We start from the raw sequence: 25,420 nt of genomic DNA, 5'->3' as shown, positions 1-25,420 counted from the left end.
GACTAAATTCTCCATTCAGAAGTAGTAGAGTGACTGAATGGCTAAAATAAATAACATTTATACACCGCCTACAAGAGACTCACTTCAGGTATCAGGATAGGCACAAACTAAGAGTGAAAGGGGGGACAAAGATATTCCATAGGAATGGAAACCAGAAGAAAGCTGTGGCAGGTATATATATATATCAGACAAAATAGAGTTTATGAACAAAGACTGTAATAAGAGACAAAGAAAGGGATTACATAATGATAACGGGGTCAGTACAGTAAGAGGATATAACATGTGTAAACATTTATGCACCCAGCATAGAACCATCTAAATATATGAAGCAAATATTAACAGTCCTAATGGGAGAAATAGACATCAATACAATAATAGTAGGGGATTCTAATACTCCACTTATATCAACAATACAGATCATCCAGGCAGAAAATCAGTAAGAAAACGTAGGCCTTAAAGAACATGTGAGATCACATAGATTTATCAGATATATATAGAACATTCCATCAAAAAAAAATCAGCAGAATCACACATTTTTCTGAAGAGCATATGGAACATTCTGGAGAAGAAATTATTTTTTAGGCCACAAAACAAGCCTTAATAAATAAAGGAAGATTCAAGTGTATTCAACAACAGGTGTAAAAGTAGAGATCAATTATGAAACAAAACTGGAAAGTTCACAAATGTGTGAGATCAAACAACATGTAGTGAACCGCCCATGGGTCAATGAAGAAATCAAAAGAGAAATTTAAAGAAAAACAACCTCAAGAAAATGAGAATACAACATAACAGATTTATGGAACGCAGCAAAAGCAGTTGTAAGAGGTAGGTTCTTGGTGATAAAATAAGAGGTAGGTTCTTGGTGATAAAATGCCTAACTCAAGAAACAAACTAACTTCACACACGAAGAAAATAGAAAAAGACCAAATGAAGCCCCAAGTTACTATTAGGAAAGAAATAACAAAGATCGGGATGGAAATAAATGTAACAAAGACTCAAGAGACAATAGAAGAAAGGAATGAAATTAAGAGGCTTTTTTTCTTTTAAAAGATAGACAAATTGACGAAAGTTTAGCTAACCTTGTCAAGAAAAGGACAGGGCTTAAATACATAAAATCAGAAATAAAAGAGGAGACGTTACAACAGACACCATGGAATACAAAGGATTACAAGAGGCTGCTATAAACAATTATATGTCAGCAAATTGAATGACGCAAAAGAAATGGATGCATCCTAGAAACATACAAGGCAGGACTGAATTATGAAGAAATAGAAAACTGAACATACCAATAAATAGTAAGGACATTGAATCAGTAATCCAACACTTCCCACCAAACAAAAGTTCAGGACCAGCAGGCTTCTCTGGTCAATTTTACCAGTCAAAGAAGATTTACTACCTGTCTTTCTCAAACTTTCTGAAAATGTTGAAGGTGAGGGATGCTTCTTAACTAATGATGCTAGCATTACCCTGTTACTAAAACCTGACAAGGACACCACAAGAAAAAGGAAATTACACTTCTATATCTGTACACACCAAATACACACATCAAACTTCTGGAATGCTACACAGCAGTTCTAAGAGCAATGTTTTTAGTGATACCTACTACAAGACATAAGAAAATCTTCAAATATACAGCCTAACTTTGAACCTCAAGGAATTAGATAAAGAAGAACAAATGAAGCCTAAAGTTAGCCCAAGGAAGGAAATATTAAAGATGAGAGCAGAAATAAATGAAATAGAGGCTAAAAAGACAGTAGAAATTATCAATGAAACCGAGAGCAGGTTCTTTGAAAAGATAAACAAAATTGACAAAGCTTTAACCAGGCTCACCAAGAAAAAAAGACAATTAAAATCAGAAATATCACAAATAATTAAACTAAGAAATGAATGAGGAGACATAACTAATACCACAGAAGTACAAAGGATCATAAGAGACTACTATGAACAATTATATACCAACAAATTGGACAACCTATGAGAAATAAATTTCTAGAAACATATAACCTTCCAAGACCAAACCATAAAGAAACAAAATTTGAAGAGACAGTTTACTAGTAACAAGACTGAATCTGTAATTAACAACCTCCCCCAAAAGTCCTGGAGCACATGATTTCACTAGTGAATTCTACCAAACTTTCAAAGAAGACTTAATAACAATTTTTCCCCAACTCTACCAAAAAATAGAAGATGAAGGAACAATTTCAAACTCATTTTATGATGCCAGCATTACCCTGTTAACAAAACCTGACAAGGACACTACAAGAAAAGAAAGTTACAGGCCAATATCCCTGATGAACATAGATGAAAAAATCACCAGCAAAATATTAGCAAAGTGAATTCAACAATAAATTAAAAGATTCATACACTATAATCAAGTGGGAATTATTCCAGAGATGCAATAATGGTTCAATATTTGCAAATCAACATTGTATACCACATTAACAAGATGAAGGACAAAAATGATATGATTATCTCAATAGATACAAAAAAAGCATTTAACAAAATTCAAACCATTTTTGACAAAAACTCTAAAAAAAGTGGGTATACAGGGAGCATACCTGAACATAATAAAGGTCATTATGACAAACCCACAGCAAACATCATACTCAAACATGAAAAACTAAAAGCTTTTCCTCTAAGACCAGGAACAAGGCAAAGATGCTCACTCTCGCCACTTTTATTCAACATAGTATTGAAAGTCCTAGGCACAGCAATCTGCCTAGAAAAATAAATAAATCCAAAATGGAAAAGAATAAGTACACCTATAAGTATCTGCAGATGACATGATATGACATATAGGGAACTCTAAGGACTCCACCAAAAAGTTGTTAGAACTAAGAAATGAAGTTGCAGTAAATTTGCAGGATACAAAACCAATATAGAGAAATATTTTACATTTCTAAACACTAACAGTGATCTGTCAGAAAGACAAATGATGAAAGACAATCCCATTTACAATTGTATCAAAAAGAATAAAATACCAGGAATAAATTGAACGAAGGAGGTGAAAAACCTGTACAATGATGAGAGAAACTGAAGAAAAAAAACAAATAAATAGAAAGATATTCTGTGCTTGTGGATTGGCAGAATTAATACTGTTAAAATGTCAATAATACTCAAAGCAATCTACAGAGTCAATGCAATCCCTATCAAAATACCAATGGCATTTCCCACAGAAAGGGAATAAACAATCCTAAAATTGGCATCCACAAATGACCCCAATAGTCAAAGCAATCTTGAGAAAGAACTAACCTGGAAGAATCACACTTCCTGACTTCAAACTAAATAACAAAGCTATAGTCAAATCAGTATGATATCTGTTTAAAAGACACATAGATCAATGGAGGAGAGCAGACAGCCTAGAAGTAAACCTACTCATATATGGTCAGTTAACTTATAACAAAAGAGACAAGAATATAAAATGGGGAAAGGACATTCTCTTCAATAAATAGTGATAAGAATACTAGACAGCCACACACAAAAGAATGAAACTGGACCACTAGCTTACACCATACAAAAAATTAACCAAAATGGATTAAAGATTTGGCTATAAGATGTGAAACTACAAAACTCCAAGAGGAAAACATAGGTGGTATGTCAAAACCCTGACACTGTTCTTGGTGACAACATTTTGGATTTGACATCAAAAACACAGGCAAAAGTAGCAAAAATAAGCAAATGTACTATATCAAATTAAAACCCTTCTGCACAGCAAAGGAAACCATTAACCAAATAAAAAGGCAACCTAATGAGTGGGAAAAGATACCTTCAAATTCTATATCTCATATGGGGTTAATATCCAAAATATATAAAAAATTCACACAACTCAATTGAAAAAAACAAAAAAATCAATTAAAAAAATGGCCAAAGAATCTGAAATAGACATTTATCTAAAGACATACAGATGACCAACACATGTAAAGGCACATGTAAAGATGCTCAACATCTCTAATTATTAGAGAAGTGCAAATCAAAACCACAGTGAGATACCATCTCACACCTGTCAAAATGGCTATAATCAAAAAGAACAGAAATAACAAAAGTTAGTGAGGATGTGGAGAAAGGGGAACCCTCCTACACCGTTGGTGGGAATGTAAATTGGTGCAGCCACTATGAACAATAATATGGAGGTTCCTTAAAAATCAAAAATAGAGTTACCATATGATCAAGCAACACCACTTCTGGATATTTATCCAAAAAGAAATAAGTGATAACATTAATTTGAAAAGATACATGTATCCCAATATTTATAACAGCATTATTTACAACAGCCAAGATATGCAAACAAGGTAAGTGGCCATTGTCAGGTGAATGAATAAAGAAGATGTGGTAAATACACACACACGTTGGAATATTACTCAGCCAGAAAAGAAGAAAATCTTGTCATTTGTGACAACATGGAGAAATCTTGACAGTACTGTGCTAAAATGAGTAAGTCAAAGACATAAAGTATGGTCTCACTTATATGTGGAATCTAAAACAAACAAACTAAGACGGTCATAGATACAGAGAGAAGATTGGTGGTGGCCAGACCTGAAGGACAGAGTGAAATGAGTAAAGGTGCTAGACTTAATCATTCTGTATTGTGTATTTGAAAGTTGCTATGAAAGTAAATCTTATAGGTTCTCATCACAAGAAAAAAAAAAGTTGTAACCATGGTGGTGATGAACGTAAATGTAAATTCCCTGTAAAACAGAGGTGGAAACATTTATACAAGAGAGTCTATCAATTATTGAGAGATGTAAAAACTGTCTGGGATGTAAGCGGCCATATTTCTATTCTGTTTTTCTATAAAAATAGGAATCTTAAATACATGCCAAACTTCTGTACACATTTCTACTAGGAAGCAAAAGACATACAGGAAACTTGCCAGGGTTCAGCCCTAGAAGTAGAGTCTCATGTTTGCACATTAAAGAAGGTGAACTTCTAAGAACATTAAGAACTCCTTCTACAAAGAGGAGTATTTTAAGAGATAATAGATTTTAAAATGTAGAGTCTAATTTACTATCTTTAAGTCATTTACTTTAAATAGTACTTTACTTTTTAAATGTTTATTTTTTATTAATTTCTACTGAAGTATAGTTGCTTTATAATGTGTTAGTTTCAGGTGTACAGTCAAGTGATTCAGTTATACATATATAAACAGATATTCCCTTTTTATACTCTATTCCATTATAGGTTATTACAAGATATTGAGTATAGTTCCCAGCGCTATACTGTAGGTCCTTGATGGTTATCTATTTTATATATACTAGTATGTATATTTTAATCCCAAACTAATTTATCCATCCTCCCTTTCCCCTTTACCATTTCTGACCCAGGACCAATATATTTCATGCTCAGAAGACAAGTTCACCTCTCCTTCTTCACCCCATGGTTTCAGATCCCAAGACTCAGCTCCTGCATTGTTCCCACAAAAGACCGCATAAACTGGACAAGTTTGGGGGACCCAGGCCTTGAATCCAAGCATAATGGTAACACCTGCTCTGGGGGTTCCCTGGATTTGTGCCCTGGGATCTCCACATGGCAAGGGCAGAATCAGTCACTGGTGTGTGGGTGTCAGGTCCTGAGAAGCAAGTAGTATTCACAGGACTGAATCCATCCCATTAACAGAGAACCAAGTGGAACTGCCAGGGCCTCCCACCCAGAACGTACACAAGAGGATACCATGGGAAGAATGGAAAGTGATATTAAGCGGAAACAATACAGAAGCACAAGAGCACAGATGAAACTTCCATTTCATATCCCTTTGCAGAGTCAGAAGCAATAAATTCTGGGTTTATTTTGAGCGAGGTGAGAGGGCACTCTACCATGCCAGGCAAATTAGCATGTACTCTGCCCATTCCTATGCACTGGACTCTCCAAACCACACCGCTTTCCTCCAGCGCTGACATTAGCCCCTAAGGACAGGACACAGACCTATCAATTAATGATGAATAACCAAGCAGAGATAACCCCCAGCAAATACAGAGGACAATCCTAACATTCGATGAAACAGTCATTATAAGGGCATCTGTACTAACCAAATAATTCAGGTGACTATTAAATTCTACCTAGAGAATGCTCACAGAGATACAGCTTATGATCCTGGTAATACAGTGAATTTTAAGGAGCCAGTATGTTATCAAATGGGCGGTGGGCTCTCCAAAGCTCAGCAAATATCCCCAAACTTCTGACAGCTGTGCAACGTGGAAAGCAGACCCAGCCTTCCACGCAATCCGTGATCACACACAGCAAACGCAAACCAGGAGACAGGGCACACAATGAAAGGGCGAGCAACAGAGGACAAAGGACTCTGTGCTGGCTTCATGTGTCCCACACTGGGAAAGAGCCCCAAGACCAACTGAAGAGGCGCACGTTCAGAAAGACACGCGAGAGAGCGGAGACTTCCTGCTGCCAAAAAGACAGGCTTTGCTGGCGAGAAATCAAAGTCGGAGATAAAAGTAAGAGGTAGACTGCGGAAACGGAGATGCTGCTGATGTCAGGAACGAGGTTCCTCCGTGGTCACGGAGCCGACCACCACCTGCCTCCGGCCCCCTGTTGGCTGGAGACCCGACACCTGTCCTGGGCGCTGTCCTGGAAACACAGGGGCCGGGTGCACCCGGTACCTGCAGCGAGAGTGGGCGGGGTCTAAGTGGTGGGTTCCCCGGTCTTCCTTACTCTATCCGGTTCTCGACCACCTCCCACTTGTAATAGGGACCGGGAGCCTCTGAGCCCTGGGCACCCCCTGCAGACGGCAGGCACCGGCTCCCTCCACCTTCCGCCAGGCCGTAGCTGCCCGAGTAACAAGGCTTCGGCTTTGCCAGCTGCTCCTCCGCCGGAAGCCGGCCCCGCCTGCCCAGCCAGCCCACCTTTCCGTGGCACCCTGCACGGATGTGGCCCGGGAGCGCTGGATCTCCTCCTCCAGGCGCCGCCGCTCCTCCTCCAGCCGGGCCACGTCCTCCGCCGGCCTCCTCTGCTGGATGATGAGCTGCAGCTCCTGAAGCAGGGCCTCCTTCTCCTTGATGAGCTTCAGCCGGTGCCTGTCGGCCTCGGCCATGCGCGGCCAGGACTCGCTCTCAAACTGGGCCACCTGCCTCTGGATATTTGCGACTCTGCGAGACAGGGACACTGAAAAATCCATGAACTTCATTTTTAAAATTCTCTTCACAATACAGACGCTAAAATCCTCAACTAAGTATTAGCAAATTGAATCCAACATAACACAAAAAGATTTACACCACAACCATCAAGTGGGATTTATCCTAGATGTGCTGGTTCAACATTCAAAAATCAATTAATATAATCCATCACAGCAACAGATTAAAAAAGAAGATCATGTGACCTATCAAGAGATGCAGAACAAGCATCTGACAAAATCTAGCATTCATTTAGTATATATGAAAAACAAAACCAAAAACACCCCTCTAAAATAGAAACTTCCTCAATTTGATAAAGCACATCTACAAAAAAAAAATAATACAACTAATACCATTCTGTTTTTAATTTTTTTATTAATTTATTTTGGGCTGTGTTGGGTCCTCATTTCTGTGCGAGGGCTTTCTCTAGTTGTGGCAAGTGGGGGCCACTCCTCATCACAGTGTGCGGGCCTCTCACCATCGCGGCCTCTCTTGTTGCGGAGCACAGGCTCCAGACGCACAGGCTCAGCAGTTGTGGCTCACGGGCCTAGTTGCTCCGTGGCATGTGGGATCCTCCCAGACCAGGGCTCGAACCTGTGTCCCCTGCATTAGCAGGCAGATTCTTAACCACTGCGCCACTAGGGAAGCCCCAATACCATTCTTAATGGTGTGAAGCTCAAGCTTTCTCACTGATATCAACTTCAAAACAACGGTTTACCCCATCACTAATCCTTTTCAACGTCATATGGAAGTCCTAACTAATGGAATAACATAAAAGGAATACACTGTGCACAGATTGGAAAGAAAGACATAAAACAGTCCTTGTTCACAGCTCACATAATCATCTATGAGGAAAACCCAAAAGAAACTGATAACAAAAAAAAATTTCCCCTGGAACTCTTAAGCAATTAGTGCAAGATTGAAGTATACAAGCTTATACAAAAGTCAATTGCTTTCCTAAATACCATCAATAAACAAGTGGATCTTAAATTTAAAACACAATACCATTCACATGGCACCTCCAAAAATGAAATACTTAGTTATAAGTCTAACAAAACTTGTACAAGATCTATACAAAGGAAATTACAAAACTGTGATGAACTGAAACAAAGAAGAACTAAATAAATGAAGAGACATTCCATGTTCATGGATGGGAAAGATTCGCCACTGTCAAGATGTCACTTCTTCCCAGCTTGCTCTATAGATACAAAATAATCCCAATCAAAATTCTAGCAACTTGTATTTGTGGACATAACGAAATTGATTCTAAAGGGACAACAGGCCCAGAACAGTCAACACAATACTGAAGGAAGAGAACAAAGCTGGAGAACTGACACTATGAGAACTCAAGACTTAATATAAAGCAGTACGGTAATCAAGATAGTGTGGTACTGGCGAAAGAATATGATAGCAAAGACAGTCTTTTCATCAAATGGTGCTGGAACAACTGGACATCCACATGCAAAAAAAAAATCATCTAGACACAGACTTCACACCCTTCACAAAATTTAACTCAAGACCTAAATATAAAAGGCAAAACTATAAAACTCTTAGGAGATTACATAGGAGAAAACTAATAAGACCTTGGTTTGGAAATGTCATTTTAGATAAAATACCAAAGGCATGATCCATGAAAGAAATAATGGGTAAGTTCAACTTCATTAAAATTAAAACTTCTGCTCAGTGAAAGCCAATGTCAACACATGTGAGACAACAAATCACAGACTGGGAGGAAACATTTGCAAAAGACACATCTGATCAGAACTGTTATCCAAAATATAGAAAGAATACTTAAAACTCAACAGTGAGAGAACAAAGAACTCAATTAAATGGGCCACCACCAATTAATGGACACCTCACTGAAGAAGATAAACAGACAGCAAAGCATATGAAAAAAGATGCTCTAAATCATACGTCACCAGGGAAATGAAAATTAAAACAACAGTGAGGTTCTACTGCACACCTATTAGAATGGCCAAAATGAGGACACTGACAACGTCAAATGCCGGTGAGGATGTGGAGTAACAGGAACTCCCATTCACTGCTGGAAGGAATGCAGAATGCTACAGCCACTTTGGCAGTTTCTCACAAAACTAAAAACTCTTACCATGTGATCCAGCAGTCACACTCCTTGGTATTTACCCAAAAGAGCTGAAATTTTATGTCCACACAAATCTACATATGGATGTTTTTAGCAGCTTTGTTTATAACAGACAAACCTTGGAAGCAATTTGTTTCCATCTCACTGCTTATTAATTTTGTCCTGCTTTTATTTATATCGTCTATGTATCAAGAAACACTTCCCTTTATGTTTTTACATTTTATCAATGGAAATATACGTTTATTCCATCAATAAAATTGTACATAGGATAAAAAAATAAACTTGGAAGCAACCAAGATGTCCTACTTTAGTAGATGAACAGAGAAATAAACTATGGTACATTTAAACAATGGGATATTATTCAGCACTAAAAAGGAATGAGCCATCAAGACATGAAATACAGGAAGGAAATTTACACAGTATTATAAGTGAAGAAGTCAATCTGAAAAGGCTACATACTGCATGATTATATGTATATGACTTTCTGGAAAACTATGGAGTTAGTAAATACTCAGTGGTTTTCATAGGTTAGTGCTGAGGAAGGAATGAGTAGGCAAAGCACTGTGGATTTTTAGGGAAGTGAAAAGACTGTACTGAATACCATAATATTGGATACATGTCATTATACATTTGTCCAAATGCACAGAATGTACAATACCATGAATGAACCCTAATGTAAAGGAACGATGGACTTCAGGTGATTATGATGTGACAATGTAGGTTCATGAATTGTAACAAATATACCTACCCTCTGGTACATCTCTGGAGATGTTTATAGTGAGGGAGGTTATATGTGTAGATAGGTAAGAAGTACATGGGAACTCTATATTGTCCACTGAGTTTTGCTGTAAACCTGAAAATGCTCTAAAAAATAAAATATATGTAAAATATAAAATATACATAAGAAGGTGAAATGCAATGTTCTTTCATGAATAATCTACCTAAGTAGTTACCTCGACATTTTAAAGGTTATTCACTGTAACCTTAAAGGTTACATCTCTAGAAAATAAGAAATCACTCACTGTGTTTGGTAAATGTTACAGCAAAACATGTAACAATTACTTGCTAAGCATAGCATTGACCTATTTTCTGAGTTTAGTGCAGCCTGGCAAATTCCAGCCTACACTATGCATTTTCAGAACAAACATGCAAAATGCCCAGAGGAATATTCACAAGAGGCAACATTCCTTCAAAAAATACGAGCAAGCTAAAGAGAAGAAGTATATGATTAATAATGTGACCACTGTAGATAATCAGTATGGATAATGAATTTTGAAATATTACATGTGGAAATTTTAAAGTCCAACACTACTACATCATAACAAGCAAGAATAAATTGAATATAAACCCACTTAGCAAACTGAAGACCTAGGTCAGTTAATGCTTGTCCTTAGCAGGGAGTCATGTGAGCTGCTTCTGTTGATATTTTTACATTTTCTAAGAAGCCAAGAAAAGTGAAATTCCAGACATACATAAATTATACACAATTATGAGAGCCAATTATTTAGCCAGAAAGTATCCTCCTTACACTAGCTGGTATCCTGCTGTTTTGTCTTCAAGATAGTATTTCATTTTTGATGAAAGAAATTTCTTTTTGATACACTTTATAGCTTTAAGTAGAACATATTTTAAACAACTATGTTTTAACAAGTTACCAAAGGGTGAAAAGAGATAAAGTCGCTAAGCAGGTGACAGTAATGCTAAAGCAGTGGGACAATATTGAAAACAAGGGGCCCTAAGCATTTGAGGAGAAATATGACGTATTAATTGTCTCAGTTTTGCCCATGTTCTAAAATTAAGACTAGGAAAGATAAACAAACAGGCACAAATATAGTCAAATATTGAATTTCAGAAGCCAGACTATTTATTATTATTTAGGTCAATATAAATAATTGCATCTAAATTCTTTCAAACAAAATGAAATGGAATATCTACTGCTATTACCTGTTACTCTAGTACTTAAAATGTCTTTGAAAACAATTATGTGTGGCTTTTTCCATTAATGGCTCAACATTAACCTATTGAGCTAAATAACTAAAAGGAAAAAACAATAGTTTAACTTAGGCTGGTCTGAGGGACTGATACTCAGTCTAAGAGGAAGGAAAAAGGGAGTTCTCAGCCAGAAGGATAAAAAAAAGCTGAAAAATCTCCATTCTTAATGAATCAGATCTTTACAAGTGTTAGCAATATTTTGAATTTGACATTTTAAATGCACTTGACATTTTGTTACATGTATTCGGAAGCTAAACAAAATTGAGAATCCATTATTTTGTATTACATTAGACACTGCATTTTGGTAAAATTGTAGGTAGACACATACTGAACTGTGTTCAATTTCTCTCCAGGCAAAAAGAAGTAAGCAGGAGGCAAGATTTTTAAAATGAGTTTCTTACCTCTTTCTGGCCTCCTCACATTGCCGATTAAGTCTGACTTGGTCTACAAGGTTTGCTTTATCATCAAAGGCAAACTTTGGGGAATAAAAGAAAAACAATAAAAATTCATATTAAAACATTTTCAAAATTGTAAATTCATTTAAATTTCAGCAACAGTTAAAAATATTCTTTTAATTCTTCTTTAAATTTCAATTTTTTAAAGCACTGGAAGGAAATGTACCAAATAAAATTCTGTTGCAATCTCTGACCAGAGGGGTTTGGGAATCTGGGTTTAATATTATCTGAACAGTGGACTTTTTTTCCCCAGGGGAAAAATATTCGTTTGTTATTATATCAAACAAAATTGAAGTTTTTTATTTTTGTTTTTTGTGGTACGCGGGCCTCTCACTGTTGTGGCCTCTCCTGTTGCGGAGCACAGGCTCCGGACACGCAGGCTCAGCAGCCATGGCTCACGGGCCCAGCCACTCCGCGGCATGTGGGATCTTCCCGGACTGGGGCACGAACCTGTGTCCCCTGCATCGGCAGGGGAACTCTCAACCACTGCGCTACCAGGGAAGCCCAAAATTGAAGTTTTTAAAGAAAGAAATAATTTATTAAGAGTTGATACAAAGGTTTAAAGTATTATCCCATTTTGTACAGTGTTCTCAAATATCAAGTTTCTCAATGAATACGGAATGATCATGTCCTACTAAGAAATAATAAAATCTGAAGAAGACAGACTAGTATGTGTTTGGGATATAGGATAACTCTCTCCAATATGGTATGCTATATAAAAGAACAAAATGTAAAAATAAGGAAATCAAAGAATAAAAATGACTGGGATTGGGCAATATTACTTTAAGAGCTAGAATATAAAATGTGGTGTTCTGGATCCAATCTGTAGTTGTATTTAAATATTTTTCCTACTAATTACACTGAAGTGAACGACATGCTAGACAAAACAAAAAGACCTATACGAAACACAACTGTGGCTTACTTTTTTTCATTCCTGGAAATGTCATAAAAATGTATTTTCAACAAATCCTTCAGGGACTTCCCTGGTGGTGCATGGGTTAAGAACCCTCCTGCCAATGCAGGGGACACGGGTTCAATTCCTGGTCCAGGAAGATCCTACATGCCATGGAGCAACTAAGCCTGTGCACCGCAACTACTGAGCCTGTGCTCTAGAGCCTGCAAGCCACAACTACTGAGCCTGCATGCTGCAACTAATGAAGCCCGCAAACCTATAGCCCATACTGCACAAGAGAAGCCACCACAATGAGAAGCCCGTGCACCACAACGAAGAGTAGCCCCCGCTTGCTGCAACTAGAGAAAGCCTGCACACAACAAAGACCCAACGCAGCCAACAATAAATAAATTTTAAAAAAATCCTTCTAGGTGTAGACTTGACTTTATTAGATCATATATTATGACCACTAAGTCTTTTTCCTTTTAATAACTTCATGTCAACAAATATTTAAGAACATTCTACTTGAATGATTAGTAATTTATCTGTTGATACACATTTTGATAAGTTTCTATCGTGAATTTCTCTACACGTGTATTGCCTTGGACATATACTGAACGACAAGATGAAGAAGTGGCTTATGGTGCACTGAAAATTCTCCAATGAAATGAGTCACAATCATATATTTAAACAGTTCTATCAGCTCCCCCTTTCCACAAACTCTGCTCAGTATACATATTTAGATATGAAGTTTGACATCTTCAGAAACTTTCCAGAAAGGAAATGCTCTACTTGTCTTTTCATCACCCTCTTTATCACTGAGCTGATTCTTCAGTGAGATTAATACACTTCACTCCTTAAATCTCTTCTAAAAGTAATTTACAAACTTGTAGGCTTCACTCTTCTTTGAGACAAATAAAAATGTTTTAGTCAAAAACAAAGCAACCTACAATTAAAAAAATACCAAAATGGTTCCTGTCTCAGTTTCTATATAGTCCTATACCATGTACCACAAATTCCAAATTCCAATGTTATGCTGATATTGCTTGTAGTCTCTGGTTACAAATCCCTATTCTTGGAAAACATGTCATATACCTAACACCTGCCCTCAAAACTGGCTCATAATATTAACTAAAATAGATACACTTCTAAGTTGGCCCTCAACAATCTTCACTTTCTGTTATTCAGCCCAGGTGTGTTCACCTCTACTAGAAAGTAGGTTGGACCCAGTGACTTGATTCGATCCAACAGAAAAGAGCAAAGGTAAAGAAAAGTCATTTCTGTGATTAGGTTACAATGGATTGTTACTCCCATCATGTTAGGTGACTTTCTCTATTGCCTTCTCAGCTTGCACATTTTGGTGAAACAAACTGCCATGCTGAAGAGTATAGGTGATTTACAATGTTGTGTTAGTTTCAGGTGTATAGCAAAGTGAATCAGTTTTACATATACATGTATCCGCTCTTTTTAAAATTCTTTTCCCACGTAGGTCATTACAGACTGTTGAGTAGAGTTCCCTATGCTATAGAGTAGGTCCTTATTAGCTATAAACTTTACACATAGTAGTGTCTATATGTCAATCCCAATCTTCCAGTTTATCCCTCCTCCCCTTTCCCCGTCTAACCACAGTTTGTTTTCTACATCTGTGACTCTATTTCTGTTTTGTATATAGGTTCATTTGTATCGCTTTTTTTGATTCCACATATAAGCAATATCATATGATATTTGTCTTTCTCTGTCTGACCTACTTCACTTAGTATGGTAATCTCTAGTTCCATCCATATTGCTGCAAATGGCATTATTTCATTCTTTTTTATGGCTGAGTAGTATTCCATTGTATATATGTACCACATCTTTATCATTCCATGGTCAATGGACACTTAGCTTGCTTCCATGTCCTGGCTATTGTAAATAGTGCTGCAGTGAACACTGGGGTGCATGTATTTTTTCGAATTATGGTTTTCTCTGGATATATGCCCAGGATTGGGATAGCAGGATCATATGTAGCTCTATTTTTAGCTTTTTAAGGAAGCTCCATACTGTTATCCATAGTGGCTGCACCAGTTTACATTTCCAACAACAGTGGAATTTATTGCTTGTAGACTTTTTGATAATGGGCATTCTGACTGCTGTGAAGTGATATCGCATTGTAATTTTGATTTGCATTTCTCCGATAATTAGTGATGTTGAGCATATTTTCATGTGACTTTTGGCGATCAGTATGTCTTATTTTGAGAAATGTCTACTTAGATCTTCCACCCATTTTTTTGATTGCCTTGTTTGTTTCTTTTTGATATCCAGCTGCATGAGCTGTTTGTATATTTTGGAGATTTATCCCTTGTTGGTCACTCTGCAAATATTTTTTCTCATCTGTCTTTCCCTAGTCTTTTCATTTTGTTTATGGTTTCCTTTGCTGGGCAGAAGATTTTCAGTTTAATGAGGTCCCATTTGCTTATTTTTGTTTTTATTTTCATTACTCTAGGAGGTGGGTCAAAAATGATCTTCCTGTGATTTATGTCAAAGACTGTTCTTCCTATGTTTTCCTCTAAGAGTTTTATAGCGTCTGGTCTTACTAACCCATTTTGAGTTTATTTTTGTGTATGATGTCAGAGAATGTTCTAATTTCATTCTTTTACATGTAGCTGTCCAGTTTTCCCAGCACTCCTTATTGAAGAGACTGTCTTTTCCCCCTTGTACATTCTTGCTTGTTTTGTCACCTAATCTGAGACTGACTTTCTAATTGACCTGACACTTTGACTGCAGTTTTAAAACCCACATAGTAAGAGCTAATATATGATATCATATGTACTTATGATATAGGGCATAGCTTTTTGGTATTTTTCTCTATAGTAACATGATGTAGTAGACAGTGCAGGAGTTTAATCATCAGAGATGTAATTTTGAACCCAGACTTGCCTCTCTCAGCTTTAAGACCTTAGGTAACCTGGCACCTTAGTCTCCTCATCATACTAAGTAACAGAGATGGGAACAACTGGTTAAAATGAGGTCAGACGTGGGAAGATGCCTGCCCCCGTACACTTAAGAGTTTCATCAATAAGAAGAATTTACTGCTATTGTTATTATAACTCTGTAACAAGCTTCAAACCAAAAGGTTTAGGACATTCTATATAAATCATTACAAAAGTCTTTGATCTAACCCCTTTCTCCTCATGCTAGTTAGAAATAAATACATTCTAATTCTAACCTCCTGACAAGAAGCAATGACTAACTAAAGAAACTGAGTGAGTCAGACTTCTTTACTTCTCTCAGTCACTCCAAAATCTTTAGAAAAAAATATTATTTTTTGGGTTAACAGATTCTTCCCTGTGTGTTACAGTTAGTGACCATATTCTTTAAACCACATAATACATGTGGTTGAAAATGTACAAGTGTACTATTAGGAAAATGAGGGGAAAACTGAAAATAGGCTGTTCCAGAAAATTCAAGAAATACTCATTATTTACTATACTTCCAAAAGAGGAAACGTTTGCTGAGTTTCAAAATAGTAGCTAATTATTTTTTTTCTCATTTTGAACATTTAATGACTAGTACTGTTAACAACACAAGATTTACAATCAAACAAGAATAAGCTGTGTGACCTTGGGCAAGTCACTTCACCTCTCTGAGCCTCAAATTCCAAACCTGCAATATAACAATTTTTTAACATCTTTATGGGAGTATAATTCTTTTACAATAGTGTGTTAGTTTCTGCTTTATAACAAACTGAATCAGTTATACATACACATATGTTCCCATATCTCTTCCCTCTTGCGTCTCCCTCCGTCCCACATTCCCTATCCCACCCCTCTAGGTGGTCTCAAAGCACCAAGCCGATCTACCTGTGTTTTGCGGCTGCTTCCCACTAGCTATTTTACATATGGTAGTGTATATATGTCCATGCCACTCTCTCGCTTTGTCACAGCTTACCCTTCCCAGTCCCCATATCCTTAAGTCCATTCTCTACTAGGTCTGTGTCTCTATTCCTGTCTTACCCCTAGGTTCTTCATGACATTTTTTTCTTAAATTCCATATATATGTGTTAGCATATGGTATTTGTCTTTCTCTTTCTGACTTACATCACTCTGTATGACAGACTCTAGGTCCATCCACCTCATTACAAATAGCTCAATTTCGTTTCTTTCTATGTCTGAGTATATTGCATTATATATATGTGCCACATCTTCTTTATCCATTCATCCAATGATGGACACTTAGGTTGTTTCCATCTCTGGGCTATTGTAAACAGAGGTGCAATGAACATTTTGGTACATGACTCTTTTAGAATTATGGTTTTTTCAGGGTATATGCCCAGTAGTGGTATTGCTGGATCATATGGTAGTTCTATTTGTAGTTTTTAATGAACCTCCATACTGTTCTCCACAGTGCCTGTCTCAATTTACATTCCAACCAACAGTGGAAGAGGGTTCCCTTTTCTCCACACCCTCTCCAGCATTTATTGTTTCTAGATTTTTTGATGATGGCTTTTCTGACTGCTGTGAGATGATATCTCATCGTAGTTTTGATTTGCATTAAGTTGAGCATTCTTTCATGTGTTTGTTGGCAGTCTGTATATCTTCTTTGGAAAAATGTCTATTTAGGTCGTCTGCCCATTTTTGGATTGGATTGTTTGTTTTTTTGTTATTGAGCTGCATGAGCTGCATATAAAATTTGGAGGTTAATCCTTTGTCAGTTGCTTCATTTGCAAATATTTTCTACCATTCTGAGGGTTGTCTTTTGGTATTTTTTATGGTTTCCTTTGCTGTGCAAAAGCTTTGAAGTTTCATTAGGTCCCATTTGTTTATTTTTATTTCCATTTCTCTAGGAGGTGGGTCAAAAAAGATTTTGCTGTGATTTATGTCATAGAGTACTCTACCTATGTTTTCCTCTAAGAGTTTGATAGTCTTTCTCCTTACATTTAGGTCTTTAATCCATTTTGAGTTTTTTTGTGTGTGTGGTGTTAGGGAGTGATCTAATCTCATACTTTTACATGTACCTGTCCAGTTTTCGCAGTATCACTTCCTGAAGAGGCTGTCCTTTCTCCATTGTACATTCCTGTCTCCTTTATCAAAGATAAGGTGACCATATGTGCATGGGTTTATATCTGGGCTTTCTATCCTGTTCCATTGATCTATCTTTCTGTTTTTGTGCCAGTACCATACTGTCTTGATTACTGTAGCTTTGTAGTATAGTCTGAAGTCAGGGAGCCTGATTCCTACCGCTCCGTTTTTTATTCTCAAGATTGCTTTGGCTATTCGGAGTCTCTTGTAATTCCATACAAATTGTGAAATTTTTTGTCCTAGTTCTGTGAAAAATTTTAGTGGTAGTTTGATAGGGATTGCATTGAATCTGTAGATTGCTTTGGGTAGTGGAGTCACTTTCACAATGCTGATTCTTCCAATCCAAGAACATGGTATATCTCTCCATCTATTTGTATCATCTTTAATTTCTTTCATCAGTGTCTGATAATTTTCTGCATACAGGTCTTTTGTCTCCTTAGGCAGGTTTATTCCTAGATATTTTCTTTTTGTTACAATGGTAAATGGGAGTGTTTTCTTAATTTCACTTTCAGATTTTTCATCATTAGTGTATAGGAATGCCAGAGATTTCTGTGCATTAACTTTGTATCCTGCTACTTTACCAAATTCACTGATTAGCTCTAGTAGTTTTCTGGTAGCATATTTAGGATTCTCTATGTGTAGTATCATGTCATCTGCAAACAGTGACAGCTTTACTTCTTCTTTTCCAATTTGGATTCCTTTCATTTCCTTTTCTTCTGTGATTGCTGTGGCTAAAACTCCCAAAACTATGTTGAATAAGAGTGGTGAGATAGGGCAACGTTGTCTTGTTACTAATCTTAGTGGAAATGGTTTCAGTTTTTCACCATTGAGGGCAATGTTGGCTGTGGGTTTGTCATATATAGCCTTTATTATGTTGAGGAAAGTTCCCTCTATGCCTACTTTGTGCAGGGTTTTTATCATAAATGGGTGTGAATTTTGTCAAAAACTTTCACTGCATCTATCGAGATGATCATATGGTTTTTCTCCTTCAATTTGTTAATATGGTGTATCACTTGATCATGGTGTATGATCCTTTTAATGTGCTGTTGGTTCTGTTTGCCAGTATTTTGTTGAGGATTTTTGCATGTATGTTCATCAGTGATATTGGCCTGTAGTTTTCTGTCTTTGTGACATCCTTGTCTGGTTTTGGTATCAGGGTGATGGTGGCCTTGTAGAATGAGTTTGGGAGTGTTCCTCCCTCTGCTATATTTTGGAAGAGTTTAAGAAGGATAGGTGTTAGCTCTTCTCTAAATGTTTGATGGAATTTGCCTGTGAAGCCATCTGGTCTTGGGCTTTTGTTTGTTGGGAGATTTTTAATCACAGTTTCAATTTCATTGCCTGTGATTGGTCTGTTCATATTATCTATTTTTTCCTGATTCAGTCTTGGCAGGTTGTGTATTTCTAAGAATTTGTCCATTTCTTCCAGGTTGTCCATTTTATTGGCATAGAGTTGCTTGTTGTCATCTCTCATGATCTTTTGTATTTCTGCAGTGTCAGTTGTTACTTCTCCTTTTTCATTTCTAATTCTATTGAGTCTTCTCCCTTTTTTTCTTGCTGAGTCTGGCTAATGGTTTATCAATAATATTTATCTTCTCAAAGAACCAGCTTTTAGTTTTATTGATATTTGCTATCATTTCCTTCATTTCTTTTTCATTTACTTCTGATCTAATTTTATGATTTCTTTCCTTCCACTAACTTTGGGGTACTTTTGTTCTTCTTTCTCTATTTGCTTTAGGTGCAAGGTTAGGTTGTTAATTTGAGATGTTTCCTGTTTCTTAAGGTAGGATTGATTGCTATAAACCTCTCTTAGAACTGCTTTTAATGCATCCCATAGGTTTTGGGTCGTCGTGTCTCTATTGTCATTTGTTTCTAGGTATATTTTAATTTCCTCTTTGATTTCTTCAGTGATCACTTCGTTATTAAGTACTGTATTGTTTAGCCTCCATGTGTTTGTATTTTCTACAGATCTTTCCCTGTAGTTGACATCTAGTCTCATAGCATTGTGGTCGGAAAGGAAACTTGATACAATTTCAATTTTCTTAAATTTACCAATGCTTGATTTGTGACCCTAGATTTGATCTATCGTGGAGATGTTCCATGAACACTTAAGAGAAATGTGTATTCTGTTGTTTTTGGATGGAATGTCCTATAAATATCAGTTAAGTCCATCTTGTTTAATGTATTATTTAAAGCTTGTTTTTCCTTTTTTATTTTCATTTTGGATGATCTTTCCATTGGTGAAAGCGAGTTGTTAAAGTCCCCTACTATGAATGTGTTACTGTCGATTTCCCCTTTTATGGCTGTTAGTATTTGCTTTATGTATTGAGGTGCTCCTATGTTGGGTGCATAAATATTTACAATTGTTATATCTTCTTCTCGGATCAATCCCTTGATCATTATATAGTGTCCTTCTTTGTCTCTTGTAATAGTCTTTATTTTCAATCTATATTGTCTTATATGAGAATTGCTACTCCAGCTTTCTTTTCATTTCCATTTGTATGGAATATCTTTTTCCATTCTCTCACTTTCAGTCTGTATGTGTCCCTAGGTCTGAAGTGGGTCTCTTATAGACAGCACACATATGGGTCTTCTTTTTGTATCCATTCAGGCAGTCTGTGTCTTTCGGTGGAAGCATTTATCCACTTACATTGAAGGTAATTATCGATATGTATGTTCCTATTCCCATTTCTTAATTGTTTTGGATTTGTTACTGTAGGTCTTTTCCTCCTCTTGTGTTTCTTGCCTAGACAAGTTCGTTTAGCATTTCTTTTAAAGCTGGTTGGTGCTGCTCCACTCTCTCAGCTTTTGCTTGTCTGTAAAGTTTTAATTTCTCCATCAAATCTGAGTGAGATCCTTGCTGGGTAATCTTGGTTGTAGGTTTTTCTCCTTCATCACTTTAAATATGTCCTGCCAGTCCCTTCTGGCTTGCAGAGTTTATGCTGAAAGATCAGTTGTTAATCTTATGGGGATTCTGTTGTGTGTTATTTTTCCCTTGCTGCTTTTAATATGTTTTCTTTGTATTTAATTTTTGATAGTTTTATTAATATGTGTCTTGGTGCGTTTCTCCATGGATTTATGCTGTATGGGACCCTCTGTGCTTCGTGGACTTGATTAACTATTTCCTTTCCCAAACTGGGGAAGTTTTCAACTATAATCTCTTCAAATATTTTCTCAGTCCCTTTCTTTTTCTCTTCTTCTTCTGGGACCCCTATGATTTGAATGTTGGTGTGTTTACTGTTGTCCCAGAGGTCTCTGAGACTGTCCTCAGTTCTTTTCATTCTTTTTTCTTTATTCTGCTCTGCAGTAGGTATTTCCACTATTTTATCTTCCAGGTCACTGTCTTCAGGTCTTCTGTCTCAGTTATTCTGCCATTGATCCCTTCTAGAGTATTTTTAATTTCATTTATTGTTTTTCATCATTGCTTGTTTCCTCTTTAGTTCTTCTAGGTTCTTGTTAAATGTTTCTTGCATTTTCTCTATTCTATTTCAAACATTTTGGATCATCTTTACTAACATTATTCTGAATTCCTTTTCAGGTAGACTGCCTATATCCTCTTCATTTGTTAGGTCTGGTGGGTTTTTGTCTTGCTCCTTCTGCTGTGTGTTTTTCTGTCTTCTCATTTTGCTCATCTTACTGTGTTTGGGGTCTCCTTTTTGCAGGCTGCAGGTTCGTGGTTCCCTTTATTTTTGGTGTCTGCCCCCAGTGGTTAAGGTTGGTTCAGTGGGTTGTGTAGGCTTCCTGGTAAAAGGGACTAGTGCCTGTGTTCCGGTGGATGCGGCTGGATCTTTTCTTTCTGGTGGGCGGTCCACATCTGGTGGTTTGTTTTGGCGTGTCTCTGGTCTTATTATGTTTTTTGGCAGCCTCTCTGCTAATGGGTGGGGTTGTGTTACTGTCTTCTAGTTTTTGGCATAGAGTGTCCAGCACTGTAGCTTGCTGGTGTTGAGTGCAGCTGTGTGTTGGTGGTGAGATGGAGATCTCTGGGAGCTTTTCACCATGTGATATTACGTGGAGCTGGGACATGTCTTTTGGACCAGTGTGGAGAAAAAGAAAGCAAGAAAGAAGGAAGGAAGGAAGGAAGGGAGGGAGGGAGGGAGGGAGGGAGGGAGGGAGGGAGGGTGGGAGGGACGGAGTGAGGTAGGGAGGAAAGGAGCAAGGGAGGGAGGAAAGGAGGTAGGAAGGAAGGAAAGAAGGAAGGAAAGAAAGAATGAAAGAAAGAGGATAAAATAAAATAAAGATAAAACAAAATAGAATTATTAAAATAAAAAATAACTATTAAGAAAAAAAAATTTTTTAAGTAAAAAAATAACCAGACGGGCAGAGTCCTAGGACAAATGGTGAAACCAAAGCTATACAGACAAAATCTCACACAGAAGCATACACAAAGACACTCACAAAAAAAGGAAAAGGGGAAAAAATAATACATCTTTTAATATATTAAAATTCTCAAAATCTACCTCCTCAATTTGGGATGATTTGGGGGCTCTGGCTCACTCAGGCTGCGGGGAGGGAGGGGTCCGGATGTGGGGCGATCCCATGTAGCAGAGGCCGGCGTGACGTTGCAGCAGCCTGAGTCTCGCCATGTGTTCTCACCAGGAAGTTGTCCCTGGATCCTGGGACCCTGGCAGTGGCGGGCTGCACAGGCTCCTGGGAGGGGAGGTGTGGAGAGTGATCTGTGCTCGCACACAGGCTTCTTGGTGGTGGCAACAGTGGCCTTAGCGTCTCCCGCCCATCTCTGGGGTCCGCGCTGTTAGCCGCGGCTCGCGCCTGTCTCTGGAGGTCCTTTAAGCAGCACTCGTAATCCCCTCTCCTTGTTCACCAGGAAACAAAGAGGGAAGAAAAAGTCTCTTGACTCTCAAGCAGGTCCAGACATTTCCCCGGACTCCCTCCCAGCTAGCCGTGGTGTATTAACCCCCTGCAGGCTGTGTTCAGGCCACCAACCCCAGTCCTCTCCTTGCACTCCAACCGAAGCCTGAGTCTCAGCTCCCAGCCCCGCCTGCCCCGGCAGGTGAGCTGACAAGCCTCTCGGGCTGGTGAGTGCCAGTTAGCACTGATCCTCTGTGCAGGAATCTCAATGCTTTGCCCTCCACACCCGTTTCTGTGCTCTCCTCCGTGGCTCCAAAGTTCCCCCCTCCACCACCCGCAGTCTCCGCCCGTGAAGGGCCTTCTAGTGTGTAGAAACTTTTCCTCCTTCACAGCTCCCTTCCACTGGTGCAGGTCCCATCCCTATTCTTTTGTCTCTGTTTATTCTTTTTTCTTTTGCCCTACTCAGGTACGCAAGGAGTTTCTTGCCTTTTGGGAGGTCTGAGGTCTTCTGCCAGCGTTCAGTAGGTGTTCTGTAGGAGTTGTTCCACGTGTAGATGTATTTCTTATGTATCTGTGGGGAGGAAGGTGATCTCCGCGTGTTACTCTTCCACCATCTTCCCCCTGCAGTACTAATTATTTCAAGACCTGAGTTTTATGTCAATCTATTTTCTTTATTCTCTCATATTTTTCTGTCTTCACCTTTCCACTTACACATCTCTGTTTAATAAGTCTTAGGAAAAAGAAGCAGTCCAAGTGGCTTTCTATCTGGTAAAATCTTAACAGCAAATGTCACTCAATGACATTACAAAAGTACTGCTTTTAAATATCCACAGTCCAGTTTCAAATACTGATTCCCAACCCTCGCCTAACTCAAAGATTCACACATTATCAAAAGTGCATTTTGAAATTCTACCAAGTCTCAAACAAAATTAATTTTAATTCAGGTAAATTTCCTAACCTTTTTTTAGAACAATGACAAACAGGATCAAAGTAGAAGCCAAGAGTGCCTCAGCTACAAAGACTTTAGTAACCTAGTGTTGTAAAGTCAATCCTCAGGCAACCAGGGGAAAAATCCATTCTGCCACCTACTAAGTAAAGTTTTATAGGAACATAGCCACACCAATTTGTTCTTCTAGAACCTATGGGTCCTTGTGTACTAGATGGCAGAGCTGAATAGCTGACAGACACCACATCCCTGAAAAGCCTAATACATTCACTGTCTGATCCTTCTACAGAAAAAGCTTGCCAATCTGTGCATTAGAAAGTCATGTTTTGTTGAAAAAGTGTTTAATCTCAACTCTGCAAAGGGTTCTTTTAAAAAATCTAAGTCACAAGGACAAAGGTAGCTAAAAATTTAACTGCATCCCATACCATTGAACCTTCACAAAAGGGAATCAAACAATATGCTGTCTTTCAACCTAACTGCATAAAACATTAAATATTTGTGAAAATGGAAAATTAAACAAAACTGCTGATGGCAACACAAAAGAAGCCCTTCTCTCTCAGCACACTTGTTTCTTGTCCCTTAAGCAAGCATACCTCTCCAATGATATCCGTTTGAGATGAAGCATCACAGAACTGTTGAGGCAAATGAGAATCTACAAGTGAGCCCGAACTCTGAGAAAAATCCTGCAGAGAGTCAGTAATAAAGGAGAAATTCTTGAAACCATTGGTAAGGTTCACCAGGCTCTGTAACAGAATAAGACAAACTATTTGAAGAGAGATGTAATGCTTCCCTTCTCTTTAAAGCAGTCATTTCACTCCAATTATAGGTCTCCAACTCTCACTGGGCAGTTGACCCACCCCACTCTCCATTCTTGTTAGATTTAAAAGAAAATTTTCTCACTACTTGCACCTTTAATAAAATTTTTTATAATTTAAACCAGTGATTGACTGATTCTGATGGATTGTGACTAAAATGGCAAATAATTGTGGTACCATTTTAACTAGCTTTTAAAATCTTTGTTTCCTAAAGAAAAACAGTTATGTTAGTAAGAAAAAAATGCTAACATCCCTTGAGATCTTCATAGATAAACCACAGAGAATGTGAAAACAATTCCCATACTGTGCTCATATATGTTTTAGAGAGCTCAAATGCACCTAACACAATGCTTTCAAACTGAACCATTCTGTGGCAGTTAATGCAATCACCATGTTGTACAACCACTGCTTCTTATCTAGTTCCAAAACATTTCCACTGCCCCAAGAGGAAACTTGTAACTCTTTGAACAGGCAGTATCACTGGTTCCCTGACCTTAAGCAAATGACAATCACTTTTTTTCTCTAACGATTTACTTATTGTGAATATTTCATATAAAAAAGCATACAAAATCATACAACTTATGTCTGGCTCCTTTCATTTATAATAACATTTCTGAGATTCAAACATATAGCATGTTAACTACTTCACTCCTTTTTATGGCTGAATAATATTCCATTCTATATATAATTGAATATATATGCATTCATCGGCTGATAGGCACAAGCTATTTCTATCTCTTTTCTACTGAAAAATAATGCTGCTATGAATATGTATGAATTCATAGGAATACCTGTTTTAAACTCTTTTACATATAGATAAATTTGGCAGTGGAACTGCTGGATCATACAGTAAGTTGTACTTTTTGAAGTATTCTCAAACTGCTTTCCAGAATGGCTGCATGTTTTATAATCAACAGCAACATACAAGGGTTCGATTTCTCCATATCCTCACCAACGCTTGTTATTTTCAGTTTTTAAATTATATACCATCTTATTGTGCGGGAAATATTATTTCACTGTTCTTGGCTTTGCATTTCCTCAATGATTAATGAGACTGAGCATTTTTTCATATGCTTACTAGCCATTTGTCCATCTTCTTTCAAGAAATATCTGTTTAGGTTTTACCCCCTTTCAATTGAATTGTTTGCCTTTCTTTTGTTAGGTTTAAGAGTTTTTTTGTTCTTGTTCTGCATGCTACTTAAAAAATATATGATTTGCAAATATTTTCTCTGATTTTTGTG

General features: G+C 37.5%; 1 protein-coding gene across 1 annotated transcript in view; it reads right to left on the bottom strand.

Moving 5' to 3' along the window:
- LOC309978845 (protein WWC3-like) overlaps positions 1 to 25,420 on the bottom strand; it is a gene marked incomplete at both ends in the record, with an annotated part of 165,365 nt that overhangs the window by 65,535 nt on the left and 74,410 nt on the right. The window contains 3 exon segments of the mRNA XM_082865490.1: positions 6,852 to 7,094; positions 11,613 to 11,686; positions 23,958 to 24,107. Coding sequence (XP_082721616.1) covers positions 6,852 to 7,094; positions 11,613 to 11,686; positions 23,958 to 24,107 — 467 coding nt within the window.

This window comes from Leucopleurus acutus, assembly GCF_964270905.1.
Source record: "Leucopleurus acutus genome assembly, chromosome: Y".
NCBI classification, from domain to species: Eukaryota; Metazoa; Chordata; class Mammalia; order Artiodactyla; family Delphinidae; genus Leucopleurus; species Leucopleurus acutus.
This window is presented reverse-complemented; position numbering and strand designations above follow the sequence as displayed.